The following is a 20,596-nucleotide window of genomic DNA, read 5'->3' as shown; positions in this document are numbered from 1 at the left end:
ATCTTAGCTTCTTCAGTGTCCCAGGAAAAAAAGACATTAACTTTACAGATAACTGACACTGTAGACACATAAATTCATGATAATGACCTCATCCAAAACAGAATCCAACTTTTCCTTCTCATTCTGTAATGAATTGCACTCCTACAAGTAATTTGCTTTCAAGTTTGTCATAGCATATTTGTATTCCCCAATTGGAAATCTCCTTTTGTTTACAGTTCTTGTTGACACACGACGATGTCTTCCTTTTCTTGCCATATCCAGTTCTCTTTAATCACGTCTCACCTACTTGTTGGCTAATCCCAAAAGACATCTCTTGAAAGATTTCTGCAACATTTCCAGTGTTTTAGAGTAGTGAAAGGTGGCAGGGTGGGCTTGATTAATAATGACCTTACTGTAAGAGTTATCTTAGTCCATTTTAAACATCATGTCATCTTCTTTAATGCATTTCGTGTACTTGTTGGCTAATCCCAAAAGACATCTCTTGAAAGATTCTCCATTTCTTCTACGTTCTAATTAGTACACCTGTCTACCTGCATAACCAAATAAAAGCACAGATACGGTAAATGAGCTTTTGCAGTACATCAAGTCAAAAGTTTTGTTAAGTTCACATTAATACACTACATAAATTACGTACGCCGTACAAGATTTTGTCACCCCAGCAGAGCGACCAGACCGAAAACTTTTTTGGAAGAAACAACAGTCCCGTCTGCAGGAACGTATGATTTCAGATTTTCAATTGCCAGGGTTGTCAAAATGATTTGAAGTAGCAGGAGAAATGTTGAGAGTAGCCGGCACTGGGGGCCGGAGGCCCCCACAGTATGCGGGGGGTCTGGGGGCCGCACAGGCACCCAGCGGGGTACAGGGGCAGCGCCCCTCTTGGGGCCCAGGGGGCGAAGCCCCCGTGAGCAAAATGGATTTGCAATTTTTACGATAGCTGAAATTGCCTCTCCTCAGAGCATTTTCTAACAAGTAAAAGTCAGACTTGCTTCTTAAAAGAAAAACAAGTACTATGACTAATCAGTTTTATTGTATTTTTATTCTCTGGGATAGTATGACTTTAACCTCTGCAAATGTTCATTTTTCATTTTTTAAGTTCCTGTTTCATATTACTTGATTACAATGTACTATGCAGGTAACCACCATACTTGAGCATTCTGTTTCCACTTCAAAACAATCTGTCATTGAATTTGAAATTAGATAAGCAGGAATCATTTTTAGGGATACAGACCTGCTGTTTTAAAAATTAGATAACAACAATTACTTTACTCATATAATTAATATTTTCTTCAACCAAACATAATATAACTCATTACTTCAAACAGTGTCAATGTTCCTAGAAAGAATTTATTAAAACAACATAAGTAGTATGATTTTCTGCCAAAAAGAAGTCTCAAAACTCATCGTCACTTCCATATTCACTTTCAAATGCTGAGTCATAACCATTATCAGGCTCAGGAAGGCCAATTGCAGTGGCAACTGCTGCTGCTTCTTCTTCTGCAGCAGCCGCTTCATTCTCCTGGGGGCTTTCATCTGGAGTAGCTTCAGCTCCGTCCTCATCATGTTCTCCATCGTCACCTTCATTTAACTCTTCGTGGTCATTCAGAGTTTCTGCATTTGACACTTGGAGCTCGGACGATTCCAAATTCACTTCGGGCTGAGATATAGTTGCTCTTTTCAACTTTTTCCTTCGCTTCTGTTTTAGCCAGTTATCTACTGCAGCTTTGACAACATCACCACATTTGTCATTTTCTGGAGCATTAATGGAGACTTGCAAGAGTGCATTCAACATCCCACTACTAAGACGATTGCGAAACTTCGTCTTGGTAATGTTTATCACACTGCCTCCTCTCTCTGGCCATGCATTGCTGCAGGGTAGGCAAAGCCCGACTTCAGCCACAAACAATAGCTCCTCAAAGATAGAGGGGTGGAAAATGCCTTTGTTTTTAAGAAAGAAGGACATGAAGAAGGTGCTGCTCTGGTTTCCAGCTGGGATTTGCAATTTTCTTCCAGAGAGAAAAAACTTGACTTGAGACCACTGGCAAAGCAACTTCGTCTTCTTATCTTCATCACCCGGGAAAAAATGGTTGGAAAGTATCTTCACTTCGGCATCCCCATAAATTATTCCTTGAAGATGTCATCGTCACTTGGCGGTAGCAGAAGGGGATCAAAGATGGCATAGGCTTCAATAACCTTTGGAGAATTTCCAAGGCGATCTTTTATGTTGGTTGACAGGGCATCAACATATGTGGCCAGGAGGGTTTCCAGCTGCTTTCCAGTATCTTTACCAAGCTTTAGGTCATCTGAGATTTCTGTGAAGGAGTCTATGTCTGCCTGTAGCTTTTCCAAAGGTTGGTTGGTCGTCTTCAAATCTGTTAGGGCTGAGATTGCTCGATTTACAGCTGGCCTTATCATTGAAAAGTGAAAATTACCAGCTTGAAACTGTTTTGACAGACATGAAAGAATGGGCAGGACAGCATTAAGAATGTAAAGGGCCCCAAGAAATTTTACCGACTTGAGTTTGCTTATAAACCCAATGGCTGTAGCATCATCTATCTCTTGCAAGGACAAAAGGATAGCTTCATAGCTCTGCAAGGCTGCAGTAACAGAGGCATCAAAACTGAGCCACCTTGTCTGGCATGCCTTCTTTAGCCTTTTCGCTAAGATTTTTTTAGTTTTGTCAGTGTGACTGAGACTGACTTTCTTCAGCTGGATTTGACGTTTAAGAAAGCAAGCTGTTTTTTTGGGAGAATTGTGGAAATAGTACCATAGTTGCCTAAGGACATTTTCCACTTCCTTGATAAACTTCAGCTCCTGGCAGCTGTCTGTACAAGCCAGTGCTAAGCGGTGGCAGACGCAGTGCATATTAAGAAGCTTATCATTACTTTGCCTTAGCTTTGCAGCAACCCCATTGGTCTTTCCAACCATCACATTTGTCCCATCCGTTGACAGGCCCATCAGTTTGCTGATGTCCAATCCAGAGGCTAACAATTCCTTCTTTACCAGCTCTGTAATGGCCTTTGAGTTGCAACTAGCAAAGTCCTCTAACACATTCTGAGAAGAGAGAAACATTGTTGTAACGGATGAGCTTTCTTCATCCCAAAACTGCAAGAATGAGACCATCTGTGATGCCACTGATATATCAGTAACTTCATCTATCAGAATGCCAAAGCTTTTTGCATTCCTGGCCCTTTTCAAAAGGTTTTCCTTCACAGTTTCACCAAGAGCTAAATAGATTTCTCGAACAGAACCCTGAGAACGGTGTGAGAAGTGCTTAAGCTGGGACATTCCCAAAACTTTCTCCATAAAACTAATGAGGGGGATCAGTTTTCGATTGGCAATGAATTCTTTCATGAGAAAAAAGGCAGTGGCAAACACATTCTGAAGAACCGTGGTTTGAACTTCATTTTTTTCAATATAGTTGTGATGAAAAACTGACATCCGTTGTAGCAGGTCTGCCTCCACCGCTGAGGAATGGACACTTGAAGCCATATGTGTTTTCAACGAATCTTCCTTTAGTCGTTTAGAGGGACATTCAATGAACGTCTGTGACTTGTTCTGGGTGCTCTTCATATTATGCTTCTTACAAAGTACACAATAAAATCCATGCCTCTCCACATAGCACAAGGACCAGTAGCGCGGATTTAACATCCACTCGTGTTTAAATTTGTCAGGTTTCTTTTTCTCCTTTTTTTTTGGCATCTTCTGCTACCCGAAGGCGTCCCTGTTCTTCCCTGCTTAAACAGGAGCATCCAGAGAGCCTGCAGGCAAAGAAGTTGTGGACTTTTGCTTCAGGCCACATTTCCTTGATGGCTGAGGTTACTTGATTGGAAGTCCAAATCGTGGAGTCTGAAAAATAAACGCAAGTAATTTATTTAGCGCGGCGGACAAAGAAAAACATTTTTTTTTTTTTGAAATCTGTTTTGATGCTAACCTGATTTGCTGGGCTGCCCTTCGCTGGCTTCAGCTTGAACAGAATTGTTTGCACAATCATGGGTTGCTTCATTAACTACAGACTGACTAGGCTCTGAAAATAATAAGATCACGAAAGTGACAAATCAGAAATGTGTCAAATATTCCTTTACCGCCAGTTTGTCCTATTTTGACAAACACTCCATACCTGCCAGCTGTTGAGATTGCCGTTGAAGTGTCTGAGACTCTTGAGCTTCTTCTAAAATAAAAATGTTTGTGACGCGTGAAATCAAGAAAAGAGCAATACTCGCACTTGAAAATGTAATTTCAGATTATCGACTAACATACCTGTACGTGACAGTTTTGTATAGCGAAAAACTTCACAGAACTTACCTTCATCTTTACTTCCTTCGCTTCTTACTCTTTTGCTAAAAAAGTTCACCAAAGAAGACTGTCGCTTAGCCATTGCTTTCAAAGTTGCTCGAAACACGAATTTTCTCTCAAGAACCAGGCGAAATGTGTTTGTTTGATACGTCTGGTAGTTTAAACACTGTCGCGACAGTGGCGAGACATCGGATAGCGTAAAGATGTCATGCATTGTTTGTGAATGACTTTAAAAGGTTTTAAAAGGAATTTATTTTCAAAGTCAACATCTTTACAAATTTTACTGTTTACCTTTCGCAAGGATGCAAAAATATATTTCGAAACTGCACACTTCGGTGCTGATGAAAACGGTATCTTCACCAAGCGAACCGAGTATTTCTTCTCCCGTGAAATGATTACGTGACGTTGTTTGTGATTTAACCTGATAACACACGAAAGATAAAACCAAGTTGTCGATGGTATTCTTAAGAATACCGACAGATTTGAATAACACCTTGAACGCCGGCCAAGTAATTTAAAACAGAGTTGCGAAATGAATCAACATCACTTTCAAAACTGTGAAATGCAAAAACTTTGCGGACTATCAAATTTTGATAATTAGAAAACAAACATTAACAGCGTCGTGTCCAATGAAAGACCGAATCTAAATATATAAGTTTGATCGCAAATAAGCACCGCTAACTAGAGGTTTGTTTTAAGAAAACATAACTGCAGACTCGGCTGAATTTAGCAAGCGGAAAAGCCGCCTTATTTGGATTATTTTTGTACATCATGCGTGCGAGCGAAGTGAGCGGAAAGTTCTTCTGTAAATCGCGCATTTCAAAATACATCCAATTCATGAGCGAAACAATAAATTATTTTAACCCACTCTTTTCTTCCCCTATTATTAATCGTTATTGAAATCGGCCATTTTTCTTGCTTTTGCCCGCCGATTTGCAGCCGGTGAAAACCTCAAAGTAGCCGGCGATTTCGCCGGTCGCCGGCGCTTTTTGACAACCCTGAATTGCTGCTCCTAAATCCAAGATTTTCGAAAAAATCTAGCCATATCGACCAACGCTGAGATAACAAATTTGCAGGACAAAAACAGACATAACTCATCCAAACCGAACAGGAAAATGCTCAAAAACAGATCAATATGAAGCTTACCTGACAAGCATTTCAGCCATCTTTGTCAAACTCAGCCACGAGGTTTAGACTTCCCATAATTCTCTTTGAAAGATGAAGTTATTTAGCATAGATTTGAATAATCCGCCCTTCATTGTTGCCGCCATCTTGAATTTTTCCGCTGCCAAATGAGATGACTGGAATCGCGGACTCCCGAGCTCGGCGTGGTTATAAAAGTCATTTGAAACCCCAAACCCCCCTCCTCTGCATAAGCAGGGCATTCACTTTTCATGCAAGTATAAGTGAAATACCTGGTACCTGGGAGAAAAGTAAGAGGTGAACTCCCACACACCCTATGTTCCACACTCATGGTTCTCCCTTGAAGAAAACGTATAGCCAAGCAAAAGGGGGATGATCTGACGATAAGGAATGATAATATTGTTGGTAGCTGTAAATGAACATGTTGATTTCAGAGCGGCTAGTGCAATGTTTGCCTCTGTTTATTATTATATTTTTTTGTTACATTTTCGTATTTTTAGTCAACAAAACGTAACAAAAAACAGGAAAGTAAAGTCATTAGAAAGCAATCTACACTGTGAAACAACAGATATGAATCCAGACAAAACAAATAATTCAATCATAATATCAGACAGGTCAGTGCAGCATAATCAAGACCTACCTTTTGAGCAGGCTTTAAAATCTTCAGCTTCAATACTTCTTTACAGAACTATGCTTGTAAGAAATTTTGCAAAGTATTTAATATAAGTATAAACTTGCCATGCTTCTTAGCCTTGTCTTTGATTGAGCGAAATTACTTTGTGGTGCAAAAATGAAAACTGCTGACCATAGAGTGACTGCCCTGCTGAGTGACTGCCCTGGTCCGGGGTGCAAAGACCGTGATTTCTGGTGCATTATCTGTCTAGCAGGGGACCAAAATGAAGTGAATGTGAAGTTAAAGGTCCAGGTTGACAGTAAAATTAATAAGATATTAGGTAAATTATTTTATTAAGATATTATGTAAATAAGCAATAAATGTCAGGTAATTACATCACATAATAATGTTTTTAGTTTTTAAATTAAACATAAACTTTTAAGTTTTACAGCAAAAACCAATCTGCCATCCTCAGTGTGACTTGAAAGAGATACAATAACATATTTAATGTAAGAAAAATTACAATAATAATGGTAATAATAAGCACAGTAGCAATAATGAGAAAAAAAAATTAAACAAAAAGTTTTAAATTAACATGACGAACTTGTGCATTAAGTGTTGGTTTTTCCCAACGGATGTGGAGCACTTATTTGATCATGTATGTAAACTGTGAAGAGGCCTGATCAATGATGTCAAAATTGGCCTGAGAGCATGCTGAGTGGCATGTTTCTGAGCTCTCAAGGTGTTTAAAAATGTGCAATGCCCTGCCAGTTGTTAGGTGTTCCCTTACATGTGTGTTGAAATGTTGGGAGGTCTCACCAACATAGCAAGCTGCACAACCTGCACACTCAAATGCTTGCTCAGAATACGCTAGCCCAACGGATAATTCCACTAGCCCCGGGCTATCGGACAGCACTTTTGTTGCGCCCTGCACATGTATACATTTATTGCGCTCCCTGAAAGGGCTTTTCAGCAGCAATATTAAAAAGTTAAAATACAAGAAAACAAAAGTTAATTACAAAATATTTACAATGTAAATTTATAATGAGGAGATTAAATAATAAAATATATACAATATCTCTACTGTTAAGTTACAAAATTTAGTTTTAAGTTAATTTAAAAGAAATTTAAAAAGTCTTTTTTAAAAACCTTTTTGGAGTCATTAGTCCTTAAGTCCACTGCAGGGAATTCTGGAAGGCAAATGATCTCTGGCCGTTGGAAATTCGGCAGAGTGGTAGATTGAGATCATTGTTGCTAACAGATCTAAAATGCTTTGCTTTAGAGCTTCTTGATTTTTTTTTGCTGAAGCAGGGTCCGAAATTAACTTTTTTCTATTGGCGCCAACTGGCGACTAAACCAAAATGTTTGGTCGCCAGATGGAAATTTCTGATCGCCAATTTTTTTTTAAAATCAGAACGAAAATTTTCCAGCTTACGAATAAGAAAATACAAAGACACTGATTATTTATACACCTACCATTAAAAAACCATGACAAACGAATCGAAAGCCAAATGTTTCAAGTCAACTTTATACCTTCTCTTGTTTCTACCTTTTGGAGAGCAAATGTACCTGACTGAAAAACTGACGTTTAGTTCTTTGCTCTATGTTCAAACAATCTTTCCTTTCGCGTTCTATGATCACCATGTTGCCCGCACCAGGCCACAACCATGCAGCATTTCTCCTTCCATTCCCCTGAACCTCTGATGAGTACAACGTTGAGTGCTTCATTATCGACTAAGGACTCACTTAACTTAAAGAAAAGTGCTGTTTAATCGTATGCATACTATAGGTGTAATTTATTTAAAATTCAATGAAGTAATGTTAAAACGTGAACAGCAAGGAATCATTAATTTGATTTACAAGTTGTACCATTTTATTGCAGATATTCAATTGAGAGGAGATGCGACAGAATGCAAACTTTATCTTACTACTCTTAGTTCAGGCACTATTTAGTCAATTTAGCAACAACGTAACGTCATTGCAGTGCTGGAAATAATTTTTCTTACTTAAAGGACATGTGTCCTTCTAAACTTTAATTTTGAACGGACATATTGGAAAATTGGTCAGACACTAATTTGCATAAATGCGATTTGCTTAAAAAAAAAAAGAGTAAAAAAATGTTATATAAAGAGCTGAATGTTCATGAATATCAATCAATAACTTCTGCTACAAAAATTATTCCTGTTTCAAAAACTGCTTCTGTTGAGTACATCACTGATCAGAAGATTCTTCTTCTAAAGCAGTTAAAATCCGAAGACAGCTACTCAGAGAATCATCACCAATCAACAAACGTGAACAAGAGTTATACAAACAGTCACCATTAGTGGTTGATTTACAAGCGACCACAATCTTTCCCCAAATCCAAGTCAGAATACTTTATAGCTTGAAGATGTAACGTGAGAATAAATCCTTCGATGTTTCCTTCTGAATATTTTGATTAAGGAAATTTAAATCAGCTTCTACTTCTGCAAGTGAAAATTCATCATGTTCATTATGAAACAACATCGAGATTCAAAGGTTGCTGGAAGGAAGACGTTGTCATTTTTAGATGTATTTGGAGCCGACCAATCAGCTTCTCTGGTTCCCACGATAATAATGAATGCAAAACTATCATGTTTGTGCGGCAAAATTTTCACGGCACTTTTACAAAAACGTTCAGTGTGACACAGGCTTTTCCTGTAAAATTGTTTGACATTTAAAGAATGTGCATTTTTCAGAAAATCTTTATTCTTTGTGTATTTGCCATTTAGTACGATTTAGCTCTTTTTGTGTGGATTTCCCTCTACAAAATCTTAATGTGATTCAACAAAATGCGATGTTCGTTGCCTAGCACGTGACTTAAATCTTCCCCATGAGACAGGTCTCAAGTTATGAGACAGTGTGTTTGTTTATTCAACAAAATTTGCATAAACCTCAGGCTTTGTAAACGGTCGAAATAAATTGCTGGAACGAGAAGGACCGCTATCTGCTATCTGGCAAGTTGACAAATTGTTGTCTAGATTTTAGTTTTATTGAAATGAAAGTTGCTTAAAATCACAGGAATGAAATTTTTGTCTAGAACTTTTGTTGAAATTTAAATAGTCACGTAAGTTCTTGGACATCATGTCCGAACATATTGCAAAATTGGCCGGACATTCGAGCATATTTGATCGGACAATGTCCGATGACCGACAGTAATTTCCAGCACTGTCATTGGTCCCTCAATTGCTATTGATGACAACTCACAATCACTCCAGTTTTAAATCTCTTGAAATAACAACAATGTTACGATATGATATGAAAACACTGAAAATAACGGCAACGAGATCACATAAGAATATTCTTACTAATAATTAAAACACAAACAGCAGATGTCTAAATAAAAAACACAATTAAGCTCTTGGTCTCAACGTGTTTTCTTATTTTCACAAAAAATTTGAATACGACTTCTATTTTTCTTAATTTGACTAAGGAAAAGAAACAAATCGTGCATAGCATTCGTTTACTTCAAGGAACTAAAGCTGAAGTAAACATGCTCAATTAACGACAGTTAAAATTATTCACAAGTATTTGTGTGACCGTGTAGATTATTTCCTAGAACTTAATGATACCATGCTTAAACAAAACCAGTCCATTGGTCAGTTTATTTCAGGAAAGAAGATCTTTTGAATGCTGGCCTCCGCCGCCGTTCTCCTGCTTCCTTATTCCGTGTGAACCACTTGTCAACCGTCTGCACGGGGTCAAAGTCAGCAACCGTCGAGCCCTCTGCAGCAATGTGGATGAGATCTTCAAGTGTCGGTGATCCAATATTAACTCGCATACTGCTCTTTACCCGGTTCTGTGCGGAGATGGCACGTTCCCACTGAGCTGCAGAAATTGGTAGGACCAACAGAATCTCGTCAAGGTGAAAGACATTTTGAAAGTCCTGGTGATAAGGCATTTTTTTGTTTTGTTTACAAGGTCTGCCACAGGCTTCCATAGTCCTTGCCCCGAAAACTGGTGTTGATCTGCAATTTCATGGAAAGCCACTCATCAGGAATTAAGTTAACCTGGCATCAGCATTTTCCAGCACAGGTTCAAACCAGTGAGACAGACGTTCTATCTGCTCGTTGGCAAAGACAACAAGATCTTTGGGGCTGGTGGGCCAAGCGTCAACGTTGAACACAAGCATGTCTCTTACAACATCAGTGGTTCTGTTAGACGAGGGCTCATATCCACTTGTTTGATCAATCAAAAAGTTGCCGAACCTGTCAACGTTGAACACAAGCATGTCTCTTACAACATCAGTGGTTCTGTTAGACGAGGGCTCATATCCACTTGTTTGATCAATCAAAAAGTTGCCGAACCTGTCTTCCAGACCATTCAAGCACAGACCAATTGCCTCAGCTTTTGTTGCCTCGAAGCTACCAGTACGAGTGGCAGCCGCTTGATTGTGGACACCATCAAGACAGCCTTCTAACGTAGTCCCTTGAAACTGGACTTGGTCATCTGCAGACTTCTCCAGCATGCTGAGAAATCACTGCAAATGTCCATTTGGAATGGGACGCTTTTTTAGGGAGTCAACGCTGGTGACTGTTTCACGGATTATGGAACTGCCACTGGGAGTATCAAATCATTTAGCTGCCTGTCCAAGCTAAGCTTCGAGATGATAGCAAACATGTCTGCAAGAAAATGACAAAAAGCTGCAAACTGCACATTTTTCATTTTTTTTACAGACATATTTCGCTCACCCCTTGATATCTCAATTTTTCGACGTAGAACTCAAGTGTTCCATGTTGCACAGAACTGCAGCATACTGCCCAGAGCCATCCTTACTGGGGGTTATTAAAACCTTTAGGGCGCTGCTGATGTGTGACAGCCATCTCTTTTTGACCTACGAGGAGGTGCATCTCTCGCCAACTTCGTTCACTTCTATTTCTAAAGTCTGCCATTTCCACAACACCAATGTGCTTTTCCAACTCAATCGGGGAGAGAAGTTTCTTGTTGGCTATTTCTTCTTTTTCCAGCCTATAAGACCTTAGGAAGGCATTGTATGTTATCCTGTCAGTGACTTCATGAGCCACTGCTACTGAGCCAAGGATGAACTCGTTCTCTCCAACTCACAGATGAGTGTTGACAAATGGCCACTGGCTCTTGCATGGTCATACATAGCACTGTGCTTGAAGTCAATGGATGGTGCTAAGTTGAATGTGTACTGCTTGTTGTTCTTGTTCTTGGTGTTATGTACACGGCACAGTAGGCAGAACATCCCTTCCCCTTTGCAGTTTACCAGCTACCACATACCTAAAATTAAACAAAACGCAGGCACTGTAAAAAAGCTGAACCCTGAATCAATCATCATAATAAACTTTCAACATGGCTGCCGTTTTCTTGGTCCTGTGTTTACCATGTTCACTGTTTAGTGACGAGATGAAAATCTATCTTCCTTTTATGAGAATGTTGCTTTTCCAAAACTATAAAGGCTGTCACAGACTTGAAAATTACCACGGGATGAAGTTATCTGGAACAAACCAGCAAATTTTACATTGTGCGATCGCACAGCTGATAATCAGCTGATAAACTTGCCGATTTCTGTTTTTTTTTTTTAAAACAAAGAAGCTAGAGGGAAAAATTTTCCCTCTTTTTCCATCTTTTTCATTTTTCATGAATTTTCACTTTGACATCTTCTGACTTAATAAAAATGTTTTGTCCTCACTCGATCGTAATGTCAAGTTCACATCTACGTGCTCTTTGAAAGACGAACTTGTGCGACAAAAATTACGAAATATGTACAGAATGGTGACAAAAATGTCTTTAAATAGACAGCTTCTGGCCAATGCACTATTCAGGGCTTGACACTAACCTTTTACAAAACTTTCCACTTTGGAAAATAGACTTAAAATTTTATTTTCTATCTAAAAAAAATGGATGTCGGTTTCATAGTTGCTGACCACGTTGAATTAATACCAGGATTGATAATACAAAATATCTTACTATGTGTCTAATTACTTAATTACTTAAAGTTAAAAATTATAGTTAAAAAATCTAATTAATTATAGCTTAAGTTATAAAACAAGATGCAGATAATATTAGTCACAAAAATTAAGAGCGGTGGCAAGGGCAGTTACGGAAGAGGAACCAGGTGCAGGGCATGTCAATATCATAAGTAGTGTCCAGTAAAGTAAAATAAGTGACACGCAGAAAATATTTGAATAAACTTAGGCTAGAAAATTTGTCCTGAGGTGCCTTCTTTTTCTTTATTTAATAAACTGCAACATCAACCTCTTTCCTTTTTGGGTCAGTCAATTTTGCTCTGGTGAATCACAAGTCCATCAATAAGAAGAAGAACAGGCCTTGCTGGTGGGAAATTTGGAATGAAGTTGTTTGCAAACCACATAAAGAATGGGGGAGTGTCCATATAAACTGACTCTGTCATAGGACAAAAGAGCCATTCCACTTGTTCCCTTGTGAAGTTTTCCTTTTCTGCATCAAGCTGGTTTTCTCTGGTGTCACCAGAAGGTCTTTGACCTTCACTTCCTTAATTGCACCATACTTCTTGAAACCAGCTCACCACTGGTAAAGCGTCATCAAATGTTCTATGAATGCTTTCCTTCCTTTGCCTCCCGTATCTTTATTTCCCATCTCCCACCTTTTTTCCGTCCTGCTCCCACCGCCTGTAAATTCAAAGCACAACCTAGTCAAGGTGCGCAATAACCTGAGCCTTTTATTCTTGGTTTTCATGTTACGTCATAAAATTCTGAAATCAAAATTCACTAGGCCTGCTAAATTTTCGTTGTCATTAGGCGAAAGATAAACTAAAAATATATATTTTTGCAAATTTCCAGTTCGATTGTGTCTTTCGTTTTTAAAACAGAGCATTTTGAATATTTGAGTTCTCCGTCGTATGTGACATCAAGCTGAGTGCCGTGACAAAGCTGTTTTGTTAAAAAAAATACCTTTCCTTTCCATTTTGTGCAGACTGATCATTTCAGATATAATAAGTGGTGTTTATGTGAAAGTGTACTAGGTCTTAAGCCAAGGATAGCCGCTGTTGTAAACAGAATTGAGTTCCAGATGGTTTCTCTGACATCACGGCGGCCATTACTGTGTCCCTCAGCAGACACAGTGATGGCGGCTCCATACAAAGCTTTATAAATTTGCGTGGAAAGGTTCGGAAAATAACTCGCGAACGGTACATCGCACAGGCACGAAACTTGGAGAAATTGTTTATCTATTTATCATCTATAATATTTGTAATTCATAGCTTCTGTAGTTGAATGGTTTCGAATTTATTTTTTGATTGCGTGACAGTGAAAACCAGCAATTGTTTTAATAAAAGAATCCTGAAATAAATTAGCGTGCTGACTTACTTGTCTTATATTGTCTCTCCTGATTAAGAATTGTGCCATCTAAGTCTGTTGCACGCCAGAATGGTTTTTCATATCTGTTTTCAGTGGTGAGTGTCTTAATGTGCAGCACCGAATTGTCATAATTATCTAGTGCTTACGCTTATGCTTCCAGGACTTTCGGCATCTTGTTTGGTAGTTTTGGGTTTATACTGTTAAAAGATGGACAGAGGATTAGATGAATGGGCAGGCAGTCGTCCTAAGCAGATTTCTGATATCCTTATTTATTGATACACAAATTATAATTCATTTAAGTCCTCCATGCGTCTAGGTGGCCACACTGATCTCCTTCTGCTCAAAATGGTTGTGAGACCTGTAAAGTCTGTCTCTTTTTCCCAATCGAGGGTGGTTTTGTGATTAAGTTCAATTTTGTCAGATTCAATATCTTGTTCACATCGGCAGTCTGAAAGAATCTTGCAGTAACAAACAGTTATAACTGTCTCTGCCGTGGTTTCTTCAATGTATTAAACTTACTGTTCCGTGTGCTCCACAATGCTATCTGAATTGATTCTTGTCTCCTTTTTTAGCAGTTTTTTTGCCTTTTGTCCAATTGTGGCGCTGTACAAAACAACTAATTTTAGTATAAATGTTAATATGTTTGAAAACATAATAAGGTTTGTAATTTTTTCAATTGTGTAAAAAAAATTATGAGGAACAAATAAAGTTATAGTTCATATCCTCTATCCCATATCAAGTTAGAAAGTCTAATAGCAGTAGAGCCTTTCCTTTTGGAAACTTTTTCTTTGGAGATGAAATAGAAGACCGTGAAGGCCTTGTCGGCCACTTCAGCTTTATTTCTCTATTTCTTTTTGTAACTACAATGCTCGCTGAAGAAGTTCTTGCCTTACTGACTGCATGTGTTCTTCTAAATTACCATGTTCTGATGTTGCAACTTTCCTGTAGTGTGTACCAGGCGTGTTGACATATTTGACCCTTTTCCTGTTTTTCATGTGCTTCTTACAAAGGCAACACAACATTTCCTTGCCATCTTTTACTGTCAGTCACCATACACCAGTATCAGGACAAAATACAGTAATGTCATCAACACATTCATGTTTAAAAACATGCTGCCTTACTGGAAGTTGCCTCTTAACCTGACTGGAAGACAGTGCCTTGCAACCTTTTTTGGCGCAAAGCACATGATTGTGCAATACCTAGTGATCATCTCTGCTGAAAGGTTCTTCTATTAAAGATACCGTTATGCCAGTTTTGAAGATGTTTTGTCCTTGGGTTGTACGTGATTGTCAATCAGTGTACACTGTAGATGATGTGCTTTCCAAGACAGGCATTTCTTTCTTGCATTTTTATGCCACTTCATCGCTGATTTTGTTGTTTCCTTAAACGCACATTTTCTTTGCCACCATATATACATATGCTTTTGCTTCTGGGAACGTAAATGGTTGTTGTTGATTACATGTTTCTGCATAGTTTACTTCTTAGCTGAAGAACAGCTTGTTGACAGCTGGTTCTTGCCTGCTACCTCTAGGTCATCTTCCAAGTGACGTGCCTAAAGTTAAACTTCAATCAAATAATCAACCATGTGTGAAAAAGATAAAAAACAACTGCATCAACAGATTATTAGGGCAATTCAGAAAAATTGGGGTGTCCAAAGTCATAGGTCAAACTAATCTGAGTCAGAGTCAATGATAATTCTTCACCTTTTTTTGGTTTTTCGGCAGTTCTGTCCACATCTGCGTGTTAACGATGCAATTGTTGATGATTTTTTTTTCCATGGAAACCAAACAAGATCGCCTCAGGTTGATGCCCCAACTATTCTTTCAAAAGTTTCATGGGATCCTTCTCGCCACTGTCAGTTGGCCACATCTACTGGGGAGAATGGCAAGTTGCATTCCTCAGACCTCAGTGTCCTGTTTTGTTGGATTTTCCTTGAATCTCACTGCTTTGTTCCTGTCTGCCATCTGTGAAACAGTGAAGTCCTCCACATATGCATCATGATGGTCTAATCTTTTCCTTAAGCCCATGGTCTTGGAGAGATTATGTTTGTTAACCCAACACTATTGTGGTTTCCAAGTGTGTCTTTGCTCCCAATTTTTTTTGTCTGCTTCGGTATAAGCCTGGGCTTTATTGGTAAACTTGGTTTTCCTTTGTGTCAAGCGTTTCTTGTGACTTTTGAAATTCCCAACCGGTTATGGGAACTCTTGGGTAGAGCTTGTCTTGGAGATTGTTGTCAGTTCTCCATTGATTCCCCTATTTTATTTGGGTTATCCAAAAAGCTTTTAAGGGTGAACTTAATAATGCACAGAAAGAATAGCAGATAAAAGAAAGGGATGAGAGATCACAGAATCTGCATAATTTTTAGATCTTTTAAGTATACAAGATGAAGAGAAAACAGGATATGTTGTTGTTCATTGACTTGGAAATGAAGTCGTGCCAATTTATATCTATTCTGGCAAGCCTTCATTATAATTTATATGTATACAAGCAAGGTGGAAGCAGAAAAGCCAGTGCTTGCACCTCATGGCACTGTCGTAATCACTTTGAAAGACAATCGCCGTTCCACATGGATCTTATCTTGATCTAATGGTAGCTGAAAACTTAACACAAGGAATGCATGAGTGGATGATTTTAAAAACAAGCAATTGAAACTGAGTTCTAAGATGAATACACAAGAGAAACGTAAATCAAGAAGTTTATCTATTTTGTGTGCCAATGATCAATCCATGGGATAATCTCACAACACATAATCTCACACCCTTTGTCCTATTGCTTGTAGATAACAAGCTCTATCTTAAAATCCTGAGCCAATCCAATGTTGTCATGGTGCCATGCTGCGCATGCATGCCACACCATTGATTCCTTGTTTTTTCTTCGGCATCCACATCTTCAACCTTGCTTTCATTCCTTAATGTGCTGATGGCCTCTGTGTTTTGAACAAAATATATGGTCAGTTCTGATGGTTGTTAAGCTTGGTCTAAACTGCAAAAATAAAAAGAAACTAGAATGGCTTACTGAACATGCAGTTACTAAATTTAAGGTTATTGCACAGTTAAGCTGTTGCTTGTCAAAACAGGATACTTTGTATGCGAGATTTAAAGGAGCTCAAAATCAACAAAGTATTATTGTACAGACACAGTTTAAAATAAAAAGATAGTTTTCATTTAATTACCTGTGTTAAGGGTCATTGAAAGCATATTTGGACACTCCATTTATGAAACACACAAGCAAGTACTATCTGGTATATCTTTACATAAGCAGCATTATTTCTTCTGATGCCCATGCAGAAAACCCAAATGTAACTAAGGGTGGCATTTTCCCAGTCAACATTGGTCATCCACTTGTACAGGTAATCATTTACAGAAGTTGTTGATCCAGTGTCAACCTTATTGCAGATGTATGGAATTGGCGGTTCCTTCCATAAATCATGTGTGCAACTTTCAGCACAGACATCATCTTTTGGTGGCCTGAACCCTTACAAACTTCTTAGCAGCATTATGAACAAAACCAAGCTCAATGGCAAGCTTAGAAACAAAGACATCCCAGTTTAAATCAATGATATTTGTTGAGGTGCCATATCATATGTCACTTAATTACTGGTATTCAAACCCCACTGCTGAACATTGTTTGTCCCTAAATTAATGAAATTCGTGTGAAAACAATCATACCACACAACAATAAAAAAATTTACAATATATTACTATGGTGACTCCCCTTAAATGGCTCAACAACTCTCTTCAGTTCTTTGTTGGCAGTTAAGGCTAAAGGGCTGATCTCATCAATCATGTTTTCAAGCCATTTTCAGTTGACATGTCTCAGGCTTTTTTTAAACCAAATATCTTTGAGAAGTTCAAATTCTGTCTACAGTCGTGGCTTCTTTATTGCTTTCGGATTCAATGCAACAGCATTGCCGACATCCAGGTACAATAAAGCAACTTTCTTCTAGGACAAAAATGATTCATGTTGATTCTGTTCTCATTTTAATTTTAACCTAGCATGATATTTTAGACTGATAATGATTGTTAAGTTTTAGACTGATAACTTGTCTTGGGCACTTTACATACATAGTCCTTTTTTTTCGCAATCTTAAAAGATCTTGCCATAGGCTTACATAACCCCTGGGCCTTTTCTCCTAAGGGGCTCCTGACTATTCAGTTGTGCAAAAGCAACTTCATAATTTTTCCATCTTTCCAGGGCATTCTAATCTTGTATCACCCGTTCTTAAACTCAAATACTGGTGCAACTGCTGTTGGTTCTTTGACTTCATCAGTTGCCCTTATTAAAATTTTTATATGGGCCATATATGGACCAAAGCTGGAAATTACCTGGAGTAAAATATGGAACTATTACGGGAATTATATGCGACTGATATGGCCAGGTTAAACCATTTCCAGATATTTCCCATATATGGAGAACATATGGTAGGAAACTACAAAAACAGTGTTGCACTAGTTCCAGATATTCGCCATATATGGAGAAAATATGCAAGGGATCTAAAAAACAACCAGTGTTGCACTAGGTCCAGATATTGGCCATATATGGAGAAAATATGGAAGGAATCTAAAAAACAATCCCTGTTGCACTAGGTCGAGATATTGGCCATATCTGGAGAAAATATGGAAGGAATCTAAAAAACAATCAGTGAACTTGCTCCATATGCGGATATAGGCCGTATATAGAGAAAACAGAGAAGAAATTAGTAAAAACGCTTTTATTGCAATAAAGGTTTTACTTTGACAAGTCATGTGACCTTATTTTAATATGAATCTGACATAATAAGCAACTGCCATGACCTAAACTTAGAAAATATAAGTTCCAAATTAAAGAAATAATACATGACCACAGAATTGGCTACATCATCAAACTTTTAATAAATACTTTAAAACGTTAGGCACCAATTATTTTTGTAAATACATGTAATCATACATCAGAGTCCCTTAGAGTTGGGTAACAAATTGGGTAACGGAAATTTAAATCATGATCAACTGTACAATCTTATTGAAACAAATTGTGCCTTTCTTTGCAACTGTCCTTTTGGCCACCTTTAGGTCACAAGAAAGAAATACATTACTAAAATATGAGAATTGCTTAAGTGAGAAATACTGCCAGCTGCTGGTCATCTTCTCTTTACTCAGCTGATGACATGTCCACTGGCAAGCATTTGGGGCGCCGAGCTTCAGTGCATTTGTTGTTAATTTTTAAAGTTATTTGTGCCACGGTTGCAGGGGGCTGAAATCTTGTTCAAACTTTCCTTGTAAAAAAACATATGAGAGAAGCATTGTAATTATTTTAAAAACTTTGACTGAATGACATTTGTAAAAAAGGTTAGTTTTAACTCTTTTGCTCCCTGAGTCAAACGTTAACTCAATAAAATATATGGTTAAATAAATTATTGTGAACTGTCCCCAAAACCCTCAGCTCTGGGACTTACGTGCTGTATGATATGTAATTCATGACATCTGACATTAATGGTAAATCACCTTCTTTGATGAGCGTATACATATTATTCTAAAGTTTGTGGCTGAGCATCGTGGAAAGGTGATGTTAGTGAGTTGGGGTTTCTTCTGGTTGTTAGTTTTAAATATTATTTTAGGGTCACTGGATGTGCCAAGCATGTTCTCCTGGTCCTTTTCCAGAACAATCCGGGTTCCAGTAGTTGCTGCACTGGATCCGCCAATTCGTCAGAAATTGCCAAAAGAATTGGGTCCCCGAGTGAATCTTCGAAAGCCTTGAGATGCTCTGAACCGCTGGGTCGGTTTGCAATATTTTCAGAAGGAAGGGTCGTTCTTTGGACCGCACTCCGGTCTTGCTGCTGCGTGTTGCCATGCACAGAAGTACGTAGGAGCCACCATCTCGGATTATGCCTTTTGTGTCATCTGGGACCTTTGGCTCATGTTAGTTCATGTTCCAGCCTTAAGTTCTAGTTTTACATACATACATACATACTTTATTTAATAAGTAGGTCTAAAATACAGGCAGCTAAAAGCTGATGTGGACCTACATTAAATTCTAAATAACAATTAATAATAAATCTAAATCTAAAAACCTAACAAAATAAAAAAAAGGCTGCTTACACCCCTTGGGGGCTGGCCTTCCGCTTTGGGTGTCAAATCCTCAAGCTTATTGCTGACACTTGTGGCAGACCTTTTCCCACTTTAAAAGTAAAGCTTTCTAGCAGAAATTCCACATCATCCAATTCTTCTCTGATCGCATGCGTCTGACTGCTCGCCTCTGGATCTGTTTCCAAAAGGAAGTCTTTCAGTACAAGGAAGCTTCGTCACTCTCGTACTCAAAAATTAGCCATATTGGCATACACAGACAAGATTTCTTTGACCTATTTTCTTGATACTAGATCTCAAGCAGTCTTTATTGTGTTAACTGATAGAATCATCCAATGGCCATATACCATGCAAAGGGCAGTTTTTCATGTGTTCTCCTCTCGCTGTACAGTAGCAGCAAGTAAATTTCCTGTTATAGTGCTTCATATTCAACAACATAGCCCTCACTTATAAATCAGTTGATGTAAGGAACAACATGCTCTTACTTGATTTCTTCCCAAATTTAGTCGTTATGACCACACCTAAAACAGTAGCAGTGAAACGGTATTAATGTTTAATGTAATGTATATGAAATGATTCATATATGAACTGCGGATGTATATGAGAGTGATAAATGATCGTCGCAGTGAAATTCCAATTTAAGCAACTGGAATAAAGAAGCCTGAAAAAAAAAAATTCAGGGCTTCAACGGGATTCGAACCCGTGACCTCCGCGATAACGGTATTAATGTTTGAAGAACATTCAACTGTAAAATACAGGACTTAAAGTAAAAGATGAAAATGCGAAGCTTGTAGGATGTGCTACCAAAGGATATTTATGTGTTGTATCTTACTCTTACTATTTTAGAGTCCATTTCATAGCCGTAGCAAATAAATATATCTAATAAATCTTCATATAGGATGCCTAAGCCCAAGTACTAAGAAGACCAAAATCAGCTGTCCATGGCTACTCAGTAAATCAAACTTGCAGTGCTGTTTTTTGTGGCAAAAAAGTTTTTGGTTCACTAATATTGTTTTAATATTGCCATTCACTGAAGAATGTAGTGGGCAATTAAAACCTTTCTGTATATCTCTCGAATGCATAATTGTTTGATATTGCCAGTTAATGATCTCATCTGGTTTCTCAATAAAAAAGACGGTTTTTATTTTGCAGTGGAAGACAAATACTTA

General features: G+C 38.2%; 1 protein-coding gene, 1 long non-coding RNA gene and 1 pseudogene across 2 annotated transcripts in view; 1 reads left to right on the top strand and 2 right to left on the bottom strand.

The window, feature by feature from the left end:
* LOC144650106 (uncharacterized) overlaps positions 1-20,596 on the top strand; it is a 41,354-nt gene that overhangs the window by 18,122 nt on the left and 2,636 nt on the right. The gene's annotated exons all lie outside the window — the stretch shown is intronic.
* LOC144652066 (E3 SUMO-protein ligase KIAA1586-like) lies at positions 1,391-3,570 on the bottom strand. Its single transcript, XM_078512105.1, has 2 exons — positions 2,145-3,570; positions 1,391-1,935 (listed from the first exon to the last, which is right to left on the bottom strand). Exons 1-2 carry the CDS (start codon positions 3,568-3,570, stop codon positions 1,391-1,393), a joined length of 1,971 nt encoding a protein of 656 aa, XP_078368231.1.
* On the bottom strand, positions 9,672-10,535 carry LOC144651386 (uncharacterized; annotated as a pseudogene).

Source organism: Oculina patagonica, chromosome 4, assembly GCF_052425735.1.
Source record: "Oculina patagonica isolate OP01 chromosome 4, crgOcupat, whole genome shotgun sequence".
NCBI lineage: Eukaryota > Metazoa > Cnidaria > Anthozoa > Scleractinia > Oculinidae > Oculina > Oculina patagonica.
The sequence above is the reverse complement of the archived record's forward strand: the minus strand, read 5'-3'. Positions and strand labels throughout refer to the sequence as shown.